The sequence below is a fragment of the Schistocerca piceifrons genome, chromosome 7, assembly GCF_021461385.2.
Source record: "Schistocerca piceifrons isolate TAMUIC-IGC-003096 chromosome 7, iqSchPice1.1, whole genome shotgun sequence".
Classification (NCBI taxonomy): domain Eukaryota; kingdom Metazoa; phylum Arthropoda; class Insecta; order Orthoptera; family Acrididae; genus Schistocerca; species Schistocerca piceifrons.
The window spans coordinates 145,972,985-145,994,308 of record NC_060144.1 but is presented as its reverse complement, the minus strand read 5'-3'; the positions used below and the strand labels follow the sequence as shown (position 1 = coordinate 145,994,308).

The 21,324-nt window shown below is 43.3% G+C and overlaps 1 protein-coding gene across 1 annotated transcript in view; it reads left to right on the top strand.

The window, feature by feature from the left end:
• LOC124805519 (lachesin-like) overlaps positions 1–21,324 on the top strand; it is a 682,250-nt gene that overhangs the window by 468,188 nt on the left and 192,738 nt on the right. The window contains exon 2 of the mRNA XM_047266083.1: positions 19,972–20,182. Within this exon, the coding sequence (XP_047122039.1) occupies positions 19,972–20,182 (211 nt within the window). The remainder of the gene's footprint in view (positions 1–19,971; positions 20,183–21,324) is intronic.

The following is a 21,324-nucleotide window of genomic DNA, read 5'->3' as shown; positions in this document are numbered from 1 at the left end:
TATGGTTGTCAGGATTCACCACGAGCCCCTACTGCTCTCTGTGAATTACTGTGCAACCTAGTGTGTACTAGAGGGGAACGAGATCAGACCTGAATTACCTTACTACGCACCAGTAACGGATCACTTGGGAATTACGAGGTGCATTCAAGTTCTAAGGCCTCCGATTTTTTTTCTAATTACTACTCATCCGAAATCGATGAAACTGGCGTTACTTCTCGACGTAATCGCCCTGCAGACGTACACATTTTTCACAACGCTGACGCCATGATTCCATGGCAGCGGCGAAGGCTTATTTAGGAGTCTGTTTTGACCACTGGAAAATCGCTGAGGCAGTAACAGCACGGCTGGTGAATGTGCGGCCACGGAGAGTGTCTTTCATTGTTGGAAAAAGCCAAAAGTCACTAGGAGCCAGGTCAGGTGAGTATGGAGCATGAGGAATCACTTCAAAGTTGTTATCACGAAGAAACTGTTGCGTAACGTAAGCTCCATGTGCGGGTGCGTTGTCTTCGTGAAACAGCACATGCGCAGCCCTTACCGGACGTTTTTGTTGCAGTGCAGGAAGGAACTTGTTCTTCAAAACATTTTCGTAGGATGCGTAGTGCCATTTGGATCGCAATGGGTAAGGATTACGCTCTCACTGTCCCAGAACATGGACACCATCATTTTTTCAGCACTGGCAGTTACCCTAAATTTTTTTGGTGGCGGTGAATCTGTGTGCTTCCATTGAGCTGACTGGCGCTTTGTTTCTGGATTGAAAAATGGCATCCACGTCTCATTCATTGTCACAACCGACGAAAAGAAAGTCCCATTCATGCTGTCGTTGCGCGTCAACATTGCTTGGCAACATGCCATACGGGCAGCCATGTGGTCGTCCGTCAGCATTCGTGGCACCCACCTGGATGACACTTCTCGCATTTTCAGGTCGTCATGCGGGATTGTGTGCACAGAACCCACAGAAATGCCAACTCTGGAGGCGATCTGTTCAAGAGTCATTCGGCGATCCCCCAAAACAATTCTCTCCACTTTCTCGATCATGTCGTCAGACCGGCTTGTGCGAGCCAGAGGTTGTTTCGGTTTGTTGTCACACGATGTTCTGCCTTCATTAAACTGTCGCACCCACGAACACACTTTCGACACATCCATAACTCCATCACCACATGTCTCCTTCAACTGTCGATGAATTTCAATTGGTTTCACACCACGCAAATTCAGAAAACGAATAATTGCATGCTGTTCAAGTAAGGAAAACGTCGCCATTTTAAGTATTTAAAACAGTTCTCATTGTCGCCGCGGGCGGTAAAATTCCATCTGCCGTACGGTGCTGCCATCTCTGGGACGTATTGACAATGAACGCGGCCTCATTTTAAAACAATGCGCATGTTTCTATCTCTTTCCAGTCCGGAGAAAAAAAATCGGAGGCCTTAGAACTTGAATGCACCTCGTACTACTTTGGAAAGCGCACAATTGAGTCATATTTCAGTCTGCTACAGAAGGAGTATTTGAACGCTCTATTAATTCCGTAAATGCCAGAGCTGCACATATTGTCACTACTGTTGCCATCATGCATGTTGGTGGTGGCTGCGTCGGATGGAAGCCAATGCTGTGATCGCGCCAGCTGCGCAGCAGGTCGATCAAAGGACTCTAGAGTGAAGTTTTCGAAAGAAGCACGTCCACGAAATTTCTAAGTTTTGCATCTAGGAGTCCAGATTATGCTTGAACTATTTTCTCTGTCAGTTCAAAAGAGAACTTCCCAGTCACCAAAACGCATGGCGCTGAGACCACCAAAAGCCCATAGATGCCAATATTGGTTGAGCAGGGAACTTCACGTAAGGAACACCTCCGAAACTGGTGCACTGGACTCCCACCACCCGTGTAGTTAAGCAAAACCCTCCAATTGAATAGCTTCCTGCTAGAGAGTAAACGAAGCCTGAAAACGTGAGCTGACGCCACAGCTAGCCCACAAATCAATGAGAGCATAGGTTTCATGCGCAGGAAACTGTATGCAAGAAAAACCGCCAACACAGTGTGTAAAGAAGGCAGCCTACGTGTGTTGCCCTAGGGTTATATATCCTGCAGGGATGCATATACAGTTCTAGGAAGACCAGCAAAGAAAACGTGCTGGCTCTATAGCTGAAGCCTCATCATTTCGCACAGAAGCACCATTTGAACATCACAACACGCCACCGGCAATGTAAGTCTGTCAGAGAAGGCAACAGGGTGGTTCGGCCGGAACAAACTAGAAAGTGAGCCACGTGCTCTCAGCCACCACACAACAGCGGCTGCAGTCACCAGTCCATCCTCATGCCATGGTTACATCAGTGTCCAGAAGACTCGCTATAGTCCGTTCCCCAGCCAGCCCCGCCCTTCCAAGAACTGGTGCGACACACTCGACTCGCTAAGGTAGCGCTCTGCTGCGTGCCTCAGCTGTACCAAGTGGCCACGAAACAGAAGGCAGAAAGAAGTAGCTGAAAGAAGAGAATTCCGCAACCCTAAGTAATTGGAATATCGAGTTATAGGAGTACATAGTGTTCCATCATTCTATCTGCATGTAAAAGACTAGCCCTCAAACCACAATTAAACTTTGCATAACCAATAAAATGAAAGAGGGATGGGTCTGAAGGGCCTTCTGTCGGGGGAGATGGACGGGCCTGAAGTCTTGTGGCCCCGGTAATGGACGCAACCGGAGATGGCACGCAGTTTCCGCCTGGCGCCACGGGCGACGCTTTGAAGTTTGTCGTGAACCAAAGGCGTGTCCCAATCAGCAATCTCCGCGCCTCCACTAATGAGGTGGACTTCCCGTTGTGATAAGCGGCATCCACAGGCAGCAATGGGGTTCATGTTTGGGTTGGCGTTCGATAATTCTAGTTGGAGTTTCAGGGTTGCAGTTCGTAACTACAGTTTATAGTGGATATCAGCGTGAGAGACTTAGTCTAGAAGTGGAGTCGCCTGCACATAGGGACAAGTGTTTGCTATAGTGACTGACAGTATGGCGCCCAGGGCGGACAGTCTTGTTGACATTGTCTTCAGTAATGTAAACCTTGACAGGCCACTGCTTAGTTGTATCTGTCAGTAAGCACATCCAACGAGTTGCTGTACAACCTTAGTCAAGTATATATGAAGACAGTATCTGTTCCTTCAGACATGTCCGAAAGAACAGATACCATCTTCATATATAGTTAAGGCTAACCGGCCATTGACCTTCTTCTTCTGTGCTGGGTGCACACACAGTGCCCTAACTCTTACGTGACTCGGTAAGATTGCCTGCTGCGAGTAATGAGTGTAATTGGTAAGGGCACCACGAATCTAGATTGCGACATTAAGTTGGGAATGTGGGTCTCACGGGGAGCAAGCAAGGGATAAATCCCTGCAGTTGCACTATCCTCTGTGCCCTCGGTGGCTCAGATGCATAGAACGTCTGCCATGTAAGCAGGAGATGCCGAGTTCGAGTCCCGGTTGGGGCACACATTTTCAACTGTCCCCGTTGATGTATATCAACGCCTGTCGACAGCTTAGGGTCTTGACTTAACGATCATTTAGTTAAGCATTGCAGTGCAGTAAAATGTATATCTGTGGTCACTAATTTCCTTGAAGTGTCACAGTTCCTCTGCCCACCTCAGAGCACCTAAACTAGATGTGTTACAGCTGTTCTACCCAGACGACCCGTACATACCAAGAAGTGCCTGTCATCTTTCACGCTAAGGAAGAACGCCGACAGTTCGAGAATTGCAAGGCATTTGGATGCAGGTACAACAGGACGACGCATCTATTTGATCTTTCTCAGTGTGAGAGAAGTACACTGTACCCTTGTGCCGTATGATCCATTTTCTACAGGACATCAGTCTCACTCTATGTATTTGGACAATATAGGAAGACTTACGGTAACTCTGACTGCAGAGCTGGACCATATGATACACCATTTGTAGGCATCTCAGAGATGTTTACGAATACGAAAGAGGTATAACATCTGCTGATTAAATTCCCAGCTATACGAGCCAGACGTGATCACATCGCAAACTCAGCAGCGCCCCATCCCAACATGCCTGGTGCTGGGCCTACATGACAAAAGACGAGAGAAATCTGGCAACGCTTGTTCACCTAGGAGTCCCCACACATGGATACGCCATTCGTGATGCAGTACACAGAACCATAAGTCGTGGGAAATTACTAGCTATTCGTGCGAGGAGTGTTGCCGTTGAGCACACTACCGTCAATCTGTCACTTTCCGGTATTGCATCAAGAGGAGCGCCAACAATGGTCTCCATGATGACGGACCATGGTGCTGCAGACGTCATGGAAGTGTCCATGAGGATACTTGTCTTGCTGCAAACAAATCCTTTTCATGACTAAAGGAACGTGACGTGGGTGTGGATCATACATGGCCGATTATACAATACGTCCGTCCTCTCGGAAGCTAGTCGCCCAAGACCACTGAGATCCTGCATGGCATTGAGTATGGCCGCCATTAGCCCATAGATATTTTGTATGCATGACGATCAAGGAATTCTGAGGAATGTGAGAAGCAATATCGTGCAATGATAAACCACAGTCTCGATATGTAATGATATTATCAGTGTCGAATTCTGAACCATACAGCCAGACGTTACTACTTCTTACTTGGGTCACTACAGGATATTTTGAGAAAGAAACAACCTTTTAAAATTCTAGTTCTGAATGGGAAACGCACTGTATATATTTTCTTATGTACTGAATGTAGGTTGTCTGTGTGGTGTTGTTCAGAGACCATGATGCCACACCAAAGTCTGCAGCGTGAATCGATACCACAGACGTTAGCGAAGTTTCGCAGCAATCCGCAATGACGTATGGGAGGCGCTCCTAGAGATCACGCCTCCCTTCGTAGCACAGCAGCGCACTTGCATCAGAGGTCAATATAGAGAAAAGCACCGAAGTGCTCGGTCCAGTTCGTGAACACAGCAACAGCAGTCAACATCATCGTGTAAGATAGCGAGAGTTGAAGTTCCTGATGAAAAAGTGCTTTCATGAATGTTGAACCTTGTACCCAAGAGAACAGTTTGTTAATTAATGCGTCAAGTAATGCCTTGCTAGTGAATGACTGTTATAAACTGTCCAGTACTCCTATGTCATAGACATGTGTCAAAGTTAAGTAAATCTTTTATTAGTTATTATAATAAATTGAAATAATATTTCATAAGTAATAGTTCCTATGAGCCACTTCACCAAGCAGTCAAAGAATTCACAGTTATAGTAGGAAAAAAGTAGTTTCCTCTGGTCACAACGGTGTTACTCTACTTTGTGCTGTAGCACTGAATTGCTAACCAGCTACATATACAAGCGTGGAGTGTACTTCACGTCAAACTGACGTTTATTGAATGTCGTCTTTATAGTGTTGCAAATTTAATGGCCATCAGCGTAATTATAGTGATAATTACGTATTACCAAACTATCTGTTTAGTAAGTCATGGTTACAAAACAGTAATATGAATTTTCTATTCAATAATGGAAAAGCTGGTAGAAGCCAGCCTGGGGGAACTCAAATGCTGGTTGCAGAAAGGTGTAGCAGTTTGAAGACAATAACTTGGAAGAAGGACTAAGCAATATTTTCAGTATCTTTAGATTAGAGAAAAGCTTTTGAAAAGTGTGGCTAAGAATGGATGGTTTCTAATTCTTAGGTTCCTCGCAATAAAGTACAGGTAGTAAAGTTTATCTACAACTTGTATAGAGGTTTTTTCTAAGAGGTGGAGCCCCTCCACGCCCACACCGGTATGATGGCCAACTCAAAATGTATACTGCCTTCTCTGCATGAGGGTTAGTTTTCACTAAAGTGAGGTGTCGCAGGTGGTGGTTACTGCGATGTTTGCGTCCGTCTGGTTAAGGTTAACCATTTATAGGCGCTCATATGGATATAGATTGGGTCGAAAGTATATTTATATACTTGTATAGAGAATAAACTATAGTTCTAAGAGCCAAATTTTATGAAACAGAAGCACAAATTAAATCAGGTGGTGCTGTGGCAGAATCGATCCGCGGAGGAAGGAAACTGATGACAAAAATTGACTGAAAGAAGGGATAGAGTCATAGAACAAATCCAGAGACATCAAGGAACAATGTAGTTGTTAATCGAGGTAAGTGTGCGTGGGAAAAGTTGTCGTCTGTGGTCAAGGGTTGAATACAGCAAGCAGGTTCAAGGACATTTAGGTAGCAGAAATGGTGAGACGTCTTCAGGATAGACTAGCGCAGAGAGCAGCGTCAAAACCAGTTACATATTGCCCTTCAGCTTGTTCCATATTTACTGCCGGCCGTGGTGGCCGAGCGGTTCTAGGCGCTTCAGTCCGGAACCGCGCGACTGCTACGGTCGCAGGTTCGAATCCTGCCTCGGGCATGGATGTGTGTGATGTCCTTAGGTTAGTTAGGTTTAAGTAGTTCTTAGTTCTAGGGGACTGATGACCACAGATGTTAAGTCCAATAGTGCTCAGAGCCATTTTGTTCCATATTTACTAGTTTGTTTTCCTGTATATCCGACCAATTCTTCACATGGTCCTCTCCATTAACCGCTGAGGAAAAGCTAAGTTTTTGTTTTTAATGGTTCTTGTACTGACAGTCTAGGAGCCACTGCTCCAAACGAAAACTATAATATATTGTGTTTACAAAACTTCTGCCTCATACATAGCGGAAGATTACTTTTGAACTCGAATTAGTTGTCCAAAAGCACTGCAGGAGACTTCTAGTGTTTTCGATATTGCAGTGACTATGTTGTTAAGAAGAACGATGCAGTATTCCTTCTGAAATGCATACAGTATCGTATTTATCTGCCGATACCGGCCAGCGGCTTTAAATTAAAATGTCCTCTCCTGTACGGCATTACATAATGTTTGTGTACGAGTACAGGTTATGACACAAAAACGACGACATATGAAATTTTGGCTCTGGACAAGAGCTGTGCATTGACAGACAAAGCCGTTAACGAGGCCGCTCACGTAAAACTGGAAATCTGGATTCGAGTCCTGGTCGGGCATAAATTTTAATTATCGTTACTAATTTCACGTACTTCAGTGTTTTGTTTATTTCTCATTCTGTTCTTCCGCTGATTGTCTTCAGCTGACGCAATATAAATACTCATGGACTAGGTCTATGACACCATAGTTAATTTATTCAGTTTTCATTTAGATTTATTGACAATACGCTATCTTAGTCTTCTAGGTACAATTTCAAAGTGTACTTAACCATTGGCTCTATTAATTTCATTAAACTCCTTCTGCGTGTACTGCGGTGTCATCGTATGAAATATCTGAAATTCTAAAATAACCGACTTTTAGTTCACGTTGTGGGGCGGGGGAGGGGAGGGGCTTCTGATGACGTGAAGTATTTTTACTGCTGTTAACTACTTTAATACATTACTTGGCCGCGTGGTCTGAGGCGTCTTGTCACACGGCCCTCGCGGTCCCCCCCCCCCCCCCCAACTCCCTCCCCCCGCCCGTCGGAGGTTCTAGTTCTCCCTCGGTCATGGGTGTATGTGTCGTCCTTAGCGTAAGTTAGATTAAGTAGTGTGTAAGCTTAGCGACCGATGATCTCAGCAGTTTGGTTCCATAAGACCTTACCACAAATTTCAAAATTTCCATTACGTTTCTGTCGGCGTCATTAGACCATTGACTATAATTTTTAAAACGGTGTTCTAATATTGGAATCTCTGTCTTCTTTAAACGAGCATTTCCACATGGGTAGACTAGTTTTGTTACGTTTATGGCATAGGCTTGCAGCCCGTATCCTATCGTGTGTGTCTTCCTGTGGGCTGCGAAATACTTGTCCACAAACAGTCACACTTCACACGTTTTTTGGCATAAAATAACCACCAGCCGTCACAGAACAGACTTGAAGATATGTAAGACACGGTGGCAGTTGATTTTACAGGTATACGGACAAATACAACGTACTGACCGGCATTATACTGTAACAATAACCAACACTGTGCTACATCATCATCATTTGTGAAAAGCGGAACACCAAGCAGGACAGATTTCACCAAACGTACAATAAATGCTGCCCGGATATGGTAACACTTATCACTTTTCATTTGTTTAGCAATGAATAACATACAGTTATGCTAAATTTCTTTCAATGTATTAAAAATGTCATATTGACTGTTTCACCTAATTTTGTAATTACAGTGTTTGCTGTCGAATCGTGAAATGAGTATCACACGTTCCAACGAGGACAAGAACAAGTACCTGAAGGCCAAATGTTAAAATTCGAAATCTTTGATAATGTTATATATTATCTCTGGATGTCAAATGAAAAGCAGGCTACCGAAATAGCTTCATCGGTTCATCAGTTGAGACATTGGAAGTAACTCTTCTAGTGATTGTTTTGCGACCATTTATTGCGTAAGACGCTCCTTCGTTGTGCCGTAAGGAAGCTTTAGTGAAGTATAGCGCTCGTCCATAAAAAGATACAACGCTCTGACACAATACGACACGATTCTATAGAATACTAGCGACAACATAATTAAGTACGCTGCTGCAGCCGTAACATTTTATGTCTTAAATAACGACCAAGATAAAATGAGCCTTATTGTGTGGAGTATTGAAGTTCGAGGATGGTGAAGGACGTTTCCCCGCTGTTGGCAGCAGCAGGATAGCTCTGTAGCTGCTGTAGCGACGAAGAGTATCGGCAAAGAATACCAATAAGAATGGAATAAAACGACGATAACGGCTGTTTTTCCAGAGTTAGTGCCACTGTCGTTGTTACCACTGTCTGCATAATGTATCGCAACCCACTAGACATGAGAAGCGAGGTTGGAATAATCTGAAAGTGGGCTCAGAAGGTACCTGTAAGAGCTGTAGAGCTGTAGTACAAGAATAGGACGATTTAGTGGCTTGCGGTCTGATTGGCAATGGAAAATGAATCGCTTGCTACACCTTTATCGATTAGTGGCGATTAGTAGAACTCTGCTGTCAGGTACATCTGCTATTGGGTGTTTGTAATTAAACTCTCCCTACTTAACAAGTTGTTAGACTGAAAATAACTTCCGTACGAGGACTAAACTTGGTAGCACTAATTTCAAGGACATGGGGAGGAGAAATAATGCACAATCAATTCAATTGAATCGCTTTTAATGTGCTGGTACGGTACATCATACCAATGCATAGCGGTACTATTCCTGTTGCAACCAGAAATAACTCACAGGGAGTCACATCAGGTGACACTGCTCGCCAATAGAACTATCAGCCGATCGTTTCCAAACGTGTTTCGAAGAAGCAGGTGAACTTTACGAGCGTGTGTGGTGGGGACCTATCTTTCATGAAAACTGTTGAGTTCAATGCGTTTCTCTCCTTTGGGGCGGGTATGACATGCTGGGGAAGCGTATCGCAAGAACGCTGGCCGGTTACACGGCACGTCTTTGGCTCTTGAGCACCATCCTGTTCAACAATGAATGGTCCATTGATGAACGTCGCCGTGAAGCCACACCATACGGTAACACGTTCACCATACAGAGGAACTTCATGCACAGTGATTGGAGGTGAAGATACCCACACTCGGCAGTTCTATGTGTCTACCTCACACGTCAGAGAAAAATGAGCTTTGTCTGCCCATAGAATGGTCCAGGGCCAGCCCTTGTCAACTTCACTCCTTATGAGAAAGTGAAGGGTGAAGTCAACACGTCGTTGTGCGTCCTGTGGTGTAAGCTCCTGTACGATATCAATCTTGTACGGATACCATTTGAGAATGGTTCGAAGCACCTTCCGTTCAGTGGACCACGGGATGTTCACAGCACGCGCACTGCCTGACGATCGGGAATTGTGCGCAGCGTTGTCTGTTATAGCAACAGCGATTTCATCAACTACCTGCGGTGCAACCAGTCGTCGGTCCCTTCCCGGAGCGACGCCCAGTTCTCCGTTTGTTTCGAACTGCTTCATCATACTCTGCACAGGAGGTGGAGAAAGAGAACGCTTCCGTGATCCTTTCAGCCAGCGATATTCTCGAAGTGCAGCTGCAGCATTACTGTTGTTTTTTTAATAGAGCTTCACCAGTAATGCCCGGTTTCTTTTGTCACATTTTTCGATGTCCTCCGTCAATCCTATCTGGTAAGCAAAACTCCTGCAGAGGACGGACAAACATAGTGTAGGCAGTTCTTTAGTAAACCTGCTACATCTTCTAAGTGTTCAGTCAATAAAACGCAGTTTCTGGTTTGGGTTCCCCATGACATTATCTATGCGATCATCCCAATTTAAGTTATTCGTGGTTCATATGATCTCCCGAATCCTCTTCTGTCTCTGATAGAATTACAATATCATTGGCAACCCTCCAAGTTCTTAGTTCTTCTCTGTTAACTTTAATTCCTTCTCCAAATTTTCCTTTGATTTCTTTTACTGACTGCTCAGTGTGCAAAATGTAACAATATCGGAGCTATCTGCAACCATGTTTCACTCCATTCTCAGCCACTGCTTCCCTTTCAGGTGTTTAGATTCTTGTAACTGGAGAACGGTTCCTGTACAAGCTGTATATAAGTTTGTGATAAGATTTTTTTGAAAGTATTTTATTATGAAAGCATTTTAAAGCTAAATCAATGAAAATTTGAAAGGACGTCGGCTCATTTTGTATCATCACGAAATAAGGGAGGGACTATCATGCACATGATAAGAGAGTTGTGGTGGCAGTCATTAAAGCGCGATGACTGATCACGGCATATGGTGGACATGGTTGGAACTAAATGGTGGCTCTGTTATGCATGGAAATCACGCACCCCATACTCTGGATATTAATTCTACCAAATTTGGTACTTGTATGATAAATAATTTCTGGACGGTGGCGCTCTGGCGCATGGAAATCACACGCCTTATACTCTGGACATTAATGCTACCAAATTTGGTATTCGTATGGTAAATAATTTCTGTGTTATAATGTGTTAAATAGGGCAAGTTTAATTATAACCACCCAGTAACTCAGAAGTTCAGCTTCACGCCGGCAAACTGCTGCTGACTATTGGGGTGGAAAAGGATCGCTTCGCGTTGAAATTTAGACTTTTGGACGGGTTCCGAATACCTAGTGTCGGACGTTAAGTGAAGCATGCTGGGCTAATCGAAGCAAACCACATGGCCTCACAAGTTGGAAGAGACGTCTGCTACACAACAACGTCAGACGATTGACTGTGCAATGGGTCTATATAATTGCAGCTATCAGAAGGAAATATTTAATCATAGCTAACACAGGGGTGTGATATTGAACGAAGTATTCTCAACTTGTTAGCAAAGATGGACACGTTCCTCGAGTTTAGACTTCTACTTGAAACATTTTTATTAACATGATGGATGTGTTACAGTTGGATTACGATGAGGAATGACGCTACTGAGGACGGAACTGAAGTGGAGGCCATAAAGAAATTATGAAATTATCTGTGAGTGGTCTCTCAAACTATTTTGGTAGGAGAACATAGCGTACATTTTTGCTGAAGCCTTTCGAAATCGCTTTTTCCATTCTTAATTTTTTCATATGATGTAGAAATCACCTTTTGTGGAAATACTGGCTTGTTGTGCTTAGTTGTGGTATCGTTTTCTCTGGGCGTATTGGTAGATTGGAGTGAATTTCATGGCTGTTTTCTGGATACTCAAGACCTAATTCTAAATGTACTCATAAACTATATCTTATCCCTCTGGTTCTCTCATTACATCAAGATTGTCCACAGACATCCATACAGAATCTGAGAGTGGTAAGTATTCCACAACTGTAGCCTGTTAACATCGAGCTGTACATTTTTTTCATTGCAACGAGCAAAGTGGACTGGAACACTGGTGGTGTAACACGCCCGCTGTCCAGGAGAGCTGCCACACTTGAATGAAGCTTGTTAGAAAACGACACCTATTTATACCTGGCTGTGCGCCACTGTTTTGCCAAGCGCGCCGCTTCGTGTCACGTACTCATAACACGCTAGGTTGACCAGTGGGCCCCTTCCGCCCGCCACTTGTGACACGCAAAACTGCTACGTATACTCTTTAAACAATTTGACGGCCCTGTGGCCTCTGTTCTACTTCGCAACTGTTGGTATGCGTAACTCACTGCCATCTGGCCCGCACCTGGCAGTAACTTGTGCTCAGAATATCGCACAAAACTAACTCTCCCTATTCTGAACGTTGGTGCCGCTACATAGCCATGAACCAATTGTTTGCAACAGCGCATCAGTGTGAACAGCGAACAGTACCGAACAGTGAACAAATCCACGAATAAGCCACGCAAAAGAATTGCAATTGTTTTGTTTCCATAATAAGTTGCAACTTAAATTAACAACTCTTATCAAAGCACCCACGTTAAACCGGGTCAAGTCACTCAATGAGTTCGTACCTTTGAGACAAAGTGGACTGAAATTTTCAGAGACATCGGCCGGTAGCGTGACATCGGTTTTGAAGTGTAAGTCTGAGTAATCTTCCAATGTCTTACATTTACATAAACACCACGCCTCGCACACCCTTTGTTATTCAAATTTTTTATTGTTCCATCGGTCATCAAGCTTTCGAATGTTTCAGTTGATAACAAATGATCATTCATATATCGGTTTAGTGGGTTACAGTCTCATATGGAAACGCGCTTTTGGTAGTGACCAAATTAAACTATACATTGTCGGGGAAATCTTGTTATTTCCAACTCATGAAGCTTTAAACACGAGAAACTTCTTTCTAGAGAGCGTGCTATATGATGGAAGAATATGTAAATCGAAATTTTATGTCACACTAATATTTCAATGTGATAGTTTTAGCAAATTGTGTAGAGGGTGTCAGAAAAGTTGGTCAGCATATTTTGGAAATGACATAGACGGGCGACCTTACAAGTCGGAACCCGCCTGGCTGTATTGGAAAAGCCGGCCGAAGTGGCCGTGCGGTTAAAGGCGCTGCAGTCTGCAACCGCAAGACCGCTACGGTCGCAGGTTCGAATCCTGCCTCGGGCATGGATGTTTGTGATGTCCTTAGGTTAGTTAGGTTTGACTAGTTCTCAGTTCTAGGGGACTAATGACCTCAGCAGTTGCGTCCCATAGTGCTCAGAGCCATTTGAACCATTTTGTATTGGAAAACACTTTCTGTCGATTGTGATGTGCTTTAAATGTAAGGAGTTACTTCAGTTTATAAGTCATAAAGCGAGTATGGGCGATTATGAGACACTACATATTTTGCTGCTACCCAGAGAAAAAAGTATTGTGGAGTAAATTCCGGAAAACAGTTTCGAAAGGCAGACGTTTATGATGTTTCGAGACACTTTAATGTCCTTTTTTCTCGTACTATTTTTACACCCCCCCCCCCCCCCACAATCGTCCATATGCACGCAGACAAATAAGTACTACACATGTATACTCAATGGCTATGCCTCTAGCTATAGTTTTACACTGTTTAAAGAATATTACTCATCACTACCACTACTATGTACATGTGTTATCAGCGCTCCTTAAAGGCAACTTTAAGTGCACAGTTGGTTATGCTGTTGTTATTTACTCCTCTCCTCGTCTTTAAGATGCTAGCATTACTAACACACTAAGGTTCCAGTTAAGAACAGCAATGATGTATGATGATTTCCTTTAAATATAGTCGATATGTAACAGTAATTGTTTCACCGCTATAGCTTAGAAGCATGTAAACACTGAGTGACATTTAAACCCGTTTCTGAACACTGTGTTTTAGCTTGTTTTAATGTTACAATACAATAATGTGCATACTGTCACCGTACTTATTCAATCTGTATGCAGAACATGTTATGAGGAATGCGAGGCTAGATGAAGGTGAAACAGGAATTAAAATAGCTGGAATAAATGTAAACAACCTCAGGTACGCGGATGATACGATCCTGTTGGCAGAAAGTGAAGAAGAATTGAGAACACTCTTGCTGAAGGTGAAAGACGAAAGTGAAAAGGCCGGTCTTATGCTGAATAAGAAGAAAACGAAAACTATGGCAACTACACCTACCAATTTGTGGGATATAGCAGGAGAAACCATGGAGGTAGTGACCACATTCAGTTATCTCGGTTCCCAGATCTCTGCTGATGGCGACTGCAGCCATGAAATCCGGAGACGCCTGTTGCTCGGTAGACAGGCGTTGTCAAACCTTGACAAGGTTATAAGGTCTAGCAACAAAGATCGGTATTGTGAGGGCTATGGTCTTTCTAGTTGTGATGTATGGATGTGAGACCCGGACCATTAGAAAGGCTGAACGGCGAAGAACTGACTCCTTCGAATTGTGATGTTGGAGGAAACTTCTTAGAGTTCCATGGACTGCAAAGAGAACCAACAGATCAATATTGGAGCAAATTAAACCAGATTTCTCCCTGGAAGGTCTAATGTTAAAACAAAAGCTGACCTACTTTGGACACACAATGCGAAGGCATGCTTCGCTGGAAAAAACATTAATGCTGGGGAAGATTGAAGGAACTAGAAGAAGAGGACGTCAGAGGATGAGATGGATCGATGGCATCACAGAAGCAATGTGTTCCAACGTGGAAGGTCTACGGGAGAAAGTGCAAGACAGGAAAAAGTGGCGTGATTTGGTTCATGGGGTCACGAAGAGTCGGAACCGACTAAACGAATAGAGAGAGAGAGAGAGAGAATGTTACAATGCGATGTCCATTACATTTATGATACAATTCACGTCTGTTTGTATACATTTCATCAGGTACATGCAATGAATAGGATATCACGTAACATTAGGATTTTATAATGTTTCCTACCTTGTGTTGTAACATCTGTGTTATCTTATAGCTTGGGCATAGCAACTTCGTTTGCTGTTTACATATGACACTATATCAAAGATATTCACCAAAGATAGTCTAGTCTTCTACATTACCAACTATCTTGTCATCGAGATATTTTTATACCACATGGCGAAAATATTCTTTTAAATATCTTTGACCAGCTTCTCAATATTTTGTATAAGTAATACTTACAGTCCTGATCTTATCTATAGTACTGCCCTGTATAGATTTAGAATTTGGATGTTTGCTGTGAAAGTCCTGTGTCATATATTTACATTCATGACATACACTACACTTCTAAGTAACGGCTAATGCAATATGGTGGCTTGAACCACTTTAACCCTTGTAAATATTCATATTCTTTTGCACTTCGTTATAAAAAGCTTTTAACAATTCCTGTAACCTACATAAAATTATTTTTATCTTTGGATAGCAACCGTGAAGATTGTCCAAGACCGAAACCGGTAGATTTTGGGTTAAAAAAAAAACAGCTGTTGGTTCAAATATGTGTTTTATACATTACTTAACGGCTGTTGGCAGTCATCTTCCAAAAATTTCCTAGTTTCCTTTACCGCTCAACCAGAGTAGCAATTTTGGAAAGCTTCTAAACTGAAAAAGATCATTCTATAATTTTAGTTGTTCCTCACCCGCTAACGTCTACACATATGCGTTCAAGGAATTGCTGATGCAATTTCCAAGCATGTTATATTTTGCTGAGCCAAGTTACATGCGAGAAGCACTTACGTCGCCGTCTGTGAGCTGTGTGACTTGATGCAACAAACATTATTTGGACGTATTGCACCTATAGTTTCCAATTCTTTATAATATTTTCAGTAATACTGATACTTTTCGGTATCTCCATATTGTTCAATAATTTTCTGTTGTTTCGATACTTGTCGCATTCTTTCAGTACCTCAGATATTTTTCGATATTTCCATAACTTTTCGATAATTTACAGTACTCTTCGATATTTTTCGACTCTTTCAAAATTGGTTTACAGTGATAACAAGTGACTTTATGGAAATATGAACTAGCATTATAGCAATAAGTACTGACTGTATACAATTACCAGTGGGAGCTATTTCTGACCAGTTTAGTGTGGAAGTTCACTCAGATGTCTGTGTCGTAAAATTAAGAGCAGGATTTCTCCTTTAACGTTAGTTGTACTCGGCGTCTTCACAGATGTGAACTCTGTCTACCGCTGAGCTAGGAAGGTATTCACAGACGTATTCGAGCGCAGCATAGTCCGCCAACACATCTAGCCCTCAGGGACATGACCTTATGAAGCTGGTGCGTAAGTTCGTTGCGTTTTTCCATGAGACTAGTAAACACAACAGAAATACATAACAGAGAATTTAATCAACAATAATATCTTCTCCTTCACTATTTACAACAGTTTGCCAAAGCTGGGGTAAGTTTTCGGTTCTGTGAATGTAGAAATCACCTGGTTTTGAGGCGAAGAAGTCGTCGAGCCATGTTGAGGAGCGCATTTTCGTCCGAAAAGGAAATTCCTTGGAAGTTGTTCGGTAGAGAGCGGAAAAACTGAAAACTTGAAGGCGAAAGATCTGCTGAATAAGGTGAAATGGCTCCAGTGGTCACCTGTACCCTATTTAAACCTAACTAATCTAAGGACATCACACTCATCCATGCTCGAGGCAGGATTCGAACCTGCGACCGTAGCAGCAGGGCAGTTCCGGACTGAAGGGCCTAGAACCGCTCGGTCACAGCGGCCGGCTGGTGAATAAGTATGGTGTGGAATGACTTCCCCGCTGAACTCCTATATAGTGCTTTTTTGTCAGTGTAGCAGAATGCGGGTGGGCGTTATCGCACAGTAGCACCGCTTCAGGCAGTCTTCCTGGGCGTTGTTCTTGGATCTAATGTTGGCAATAAATGTCAGCAGTGATGGTTACACCTCAGGGAAGGAATTCGTAGTATACCACACCGTCGCTGTTTCGCCATATTCATAACATTATTTTTTGTGCATGAGCGCAGTTCTTTGTACGGGGAGCTGCTGTTTTGTTTGGGCACAGCCATTCTTCTTTCCCTTACATTAGCGTACAGATACCACTTCTAGTCACCAATAGTGATACAGGATAGGAATGGTGGGCGTTGTTCACGAGCAAGTTTATGACAAACAAGCAGATATGCACTTACGGTCACATGCTGATTTTTGTGATTTTGGCTTAGAGCATGCGTTACCCCTATACATGATTTTTGAACCTTCCACATTGCATGAAATAGTCGAACGATGATGGAATGATCACAGTTCATCAGATCTGCCAATTCTCGAGCACACTGAATTGGATCATTGTCAATTAATGCGTTTAAAAGATCTTCATCAAACCCCGAATTTCTTCCTGAACATGGAGCGTCACTAATGTCAAAACCATTATCGTTAAAACGAGAAAACCATTTTCTTGCAGTCATCGCAACTGTCTCTGGCACCCTCTGCTGCTGCCACCCCTCTACTGAACTCAAACAGAAGAATATGTTGGAAATATTCCGATTTCTACACATGTCACTCTGTTTTCCAGCGACCACATCTCCATCCATTATCTCCAAATGACAAAATGACTATATGGGAACTTAAACATTAACAGTGAACTACAAACAAGAAATGATAGTCGATAAATGAGCCCATAGCAACCGGAATACCAACATGCAAAAAAAAAGAAAAAAAAACCGCTACGAACTTATGCACCACGAGTTGACTACTAGCAAGGTTAGTTGCCGAACTATATTATTATAGTTAGGTTGGACTACGATCTGACCACTCATCGGGTCGACTGCTCATTTTAATTCTACATCTACATGTATACTCCGCTAGCCACTAAGCGGTGTGTGGCGACGGGCACAATTCGCGCCAAAGTCATATTTACCTCCCCCTGTTCCACTCGCGGATCGCGCGAGGCTGAAACGACTTCTGGACGCCTCAGTATGAGGTCTAATTTCCCTTATGATGATCATTGCGCGATTTCAAAGTTGGTGGTAATAATATATGCTCTACATCCTCGGCGAAGATCGGATTTCGGAATTTAATGAGCAGTCCCTTCCTTTTAGCGCGTCGTTTACCTGCAGGTGTGCCCACTTCAAACTTTCTATGAGATTTGTAATGCTCTCGCGATGGCTAAATGTGCCAGTCACGAATCTTGGCGCTCTTCTTTTGACCTTCTCAGTCTCCTGAATCAGACCCAACAGGTAAGACGATCAATATTCTAAGACTGGACGAACTAACATATTGTAAGCAATTTCCTTTGTTGAAAGACTGCATCGCTTCAGGATTCTACCAATAAACCGCTCTCTAGACTTCGCCTTGCCCGTTACTTGTGTAATCTGATCATTCTATTTGACATCATTTCGAACAGTCACACCCAAATACTTGACGGATGTTACCGCTTTCACAGACTGGGCGTTTGTACTCGTACATTAATGGGGATTTTCGCTTTGTTATAAGCAGTAAGTTACACTTACTAATATTGAGAGATAACTGCCAGCCGGCCGTTGCGGCAGAGTTGTTCTAGGCGCTTCAGTCTGGAACCACGCGACCGCTACAGTCGCAGGTACGAATCCTGCCTCGGGCGTGGATCTGTGTGATGTCTTCAGGTTAGTTAGGTTTAAGTAGTTCTAAGTTCTAGGGGACTGATGACCTCAGATGTTAAGTCCCATAGTGCTCAGAGCCATTTGAACGATTTGATAACTGCCAGTCATTACACCACGCATTGATTTTCTGGAAATCCTGATTGATTTATTCACAACTTTCGTGTGATACTACTTTCCTGTAGACTACGGCATCACCGGCAAACTGTCTAATGGAGCTATAAATGCCTTCAACCAGATCGTTTATGTAAGCCGTAGAAAGCAGTGGACCTACTATGCTGCCCTGAGGCACACCTGAAGTTACGCATCTTTTTGTTGCAGTCACCCCATTCAGGACGACATAATGCTCTCTGCCTGTTAGAAACTTTCTATCCAAACGCATATGTCATCGGATAGACCGTAAGCGCTCACTTTTTGGAGCAAGCGACAGTGCGGAACTGAGTAGAACGCCTTTCGAAATTGGAGAAATTTGGCATCAACCTGAGAGCCGGTATCTAGAGCCTGTTGTATATCATGCACAAAGAGGGCCAGCTGTGTCTCACATGACCGCTGTTTCCGAAAACCGAGCTGGTTTCTGCAGATGAGCTTCTCAGAGTCTAGAAAGGTCATTATGTCTGAACACAAAATATGTTCCATGATACTACAACAAATCGATGTCAGTGAAAGTGGCCGGTAATTATGTGCATCCGATTTTCTACCCTTTTTATAGATTGCCTTCTTCCAGCCTCGTGGAACTTTCCGCCGTTCCAATGATCTCTGACAGATGACGGATAAGAATGGTGCTGTATTTGTAGCATAGTGAACATAAAATCTTGCAGGGTTACCGTCTGGGCCAGATGCCATCCTGGCGTATGAGGATCTTAACTGTTTTACAATCTCAGCTACACTAAACACTATGCAGCAATCCCTTCGTTTGTTCGATAATTGAAAGGGGGAATGGTATTGCAGTCCTCTATCGTAAACGAGTTTTTGAAAGCTAGGTTTAGAATTTCGGCCTTCTGTTTCTCATCATCAGTTACGTTACCTGAACCGTCAGCAAGGGAAGGTATTGAATTATTTGTAGCGTTCATAGATTTTACGTACGACCTAAATTTTTTGCGGTTATTTTTGGAACCTGCAGATAAAATATTGCTTTCAAATTCATCAAAAGAATCTCTGATTGCCCTTCTGACAGCTGCTATCATTTCGCATAACTTCTGTTTTTCAGCGGGGTAGTGACTATGTCTAAAACGACTGTGCAAAATTCTCTGGTTTCTCAGCAACTTCCTAATATGATTGTTGTACCAAGGTGGATCCTTTCCCTCCCCTATACTTCTCTAGCACATGGTGGACAATACCTTTAAATTCCGACCAAAGATGCTCAATATCTTTGTGTCCCGCGGTGAATGCTTGGAGCTGACAACCTGGGAGCCGGTATCTAGAGCCTGTTGTATATCATGCACAAAGAGGGCCAGCTGTGTCTCGCATGACCGCATTGACGTAAGCCATATGGTATGTCTACAACGCATGCACAGATTACTCAGAAAAGAGAAAGTTCAGAATTCCGAAGCTGGCTAGAGCGAATGTGGAAGTTTAAATATTCTCTAACATCATATAATTACCTCCAGAAGTTGTGTTCAGTTGACTGTATGTTTGGCGCCTCTCACTTCTCAGTGCTGGTTTGATGCTGCCCGCAGGTGTCGTGGATCCGGTCGCGGGACCTGCACATCCTGACGTCCGGCGTGCTGACGTACACGTCGGACTCTCGGTTCGAGGTGCTGCACGGCTCCGACCCGGACTCGTGGACGCTGCGGCTGGTGGGCGTCCGGCACGAGGACGGCGGCCGCTACGAGTGCCAGGTCAACACCGACCCCAAGCTCAGCCTGCCCGTGCACCTGCACGTCAGAGGTAGGCGCGCGGCGCCAACCAGTGTTCCGCCCGGCACGCGTGTCTGCCCTTCCGTTTGCAGATGACTGAACCGTGATTTATTTCCAAAGAATATTCTTAGGAAGTTATTTTATTTACTAGCGATTCATCAAGAACATTAACACATTTAATCACACTATGTAAGCACGGAAGTAGTTGCCAGGGAGTAACTGATGAAATCCTAACCAAATTCCTTTAAAAAATGGGAATTTTATTCACTTTAAGAATGTCTAAAAGACGAGGGCTAGTAGAAATCCTTGGGTAACAGAAGAAATATTGAATTTAATTGATGAAAGGAGAAAATATAAAAATGCAGTAAGTGAAACAGGCAAAAAGGAATACAAACGTCTCAAAAATGAGATCGACAGGAAGTGCAAAATGGCTAAGCAGAGATGGCTAGAGGACAAATGTAAGGATGTAGAGGCCTATCTCACTAGGGGTAAGATAGATACCGCCTACAGGAAAATTAAAGAGACCTTTGGAGATAAGAGAACGACTTGTATGAATATCAAGAGCTCAGATGGAAACCCAGTTCTAAGGAAAGAAGGGAAAGCAGAAAGGTGGAAGGAGTATATAGAGGGTCTATACAAGGGCGATGTACTTGAGGACAATATTATGGAAATGGAAGAGGATGTAGATGAAGATGAAATGGGAGATATGATACTGCGTGAAGAGTTTGACAGAGCACTGAAAGACCTGAGTCGAAACAAGGCCCCCGGAGTAGACAATATTCCATTGGAACTACTGACGGCCGTGGGAGAGCCAGTCCTGACAAAACTCTACCATCTGGTGAGCAAGATGTATGAAACAGGCGAAATACCCTCAGACTTCAAGAAGAATATAATAATTCCAATCCCAAAGAAAGCAGGTGTTGACAGATGTGAAAATTACCGAACTATCAGCTTAATAAGTCACAGCTGCAAAATACTAACACGAATTCTTTACAGACGAATGGAAAAACTAGTAGAAGCCAACCTCGGGGAAGATCAGTTTGGATTCCGTAGAAACACTGGAACACGTGAGGCAATACTGACCTTACGACTTATCTTAGAAGAAAGATTAAGGAAAGGCAAACCTGCGTTTCTAGCATTTGTAGACTTAGAGAAAGCTTTTGACAATGTTGA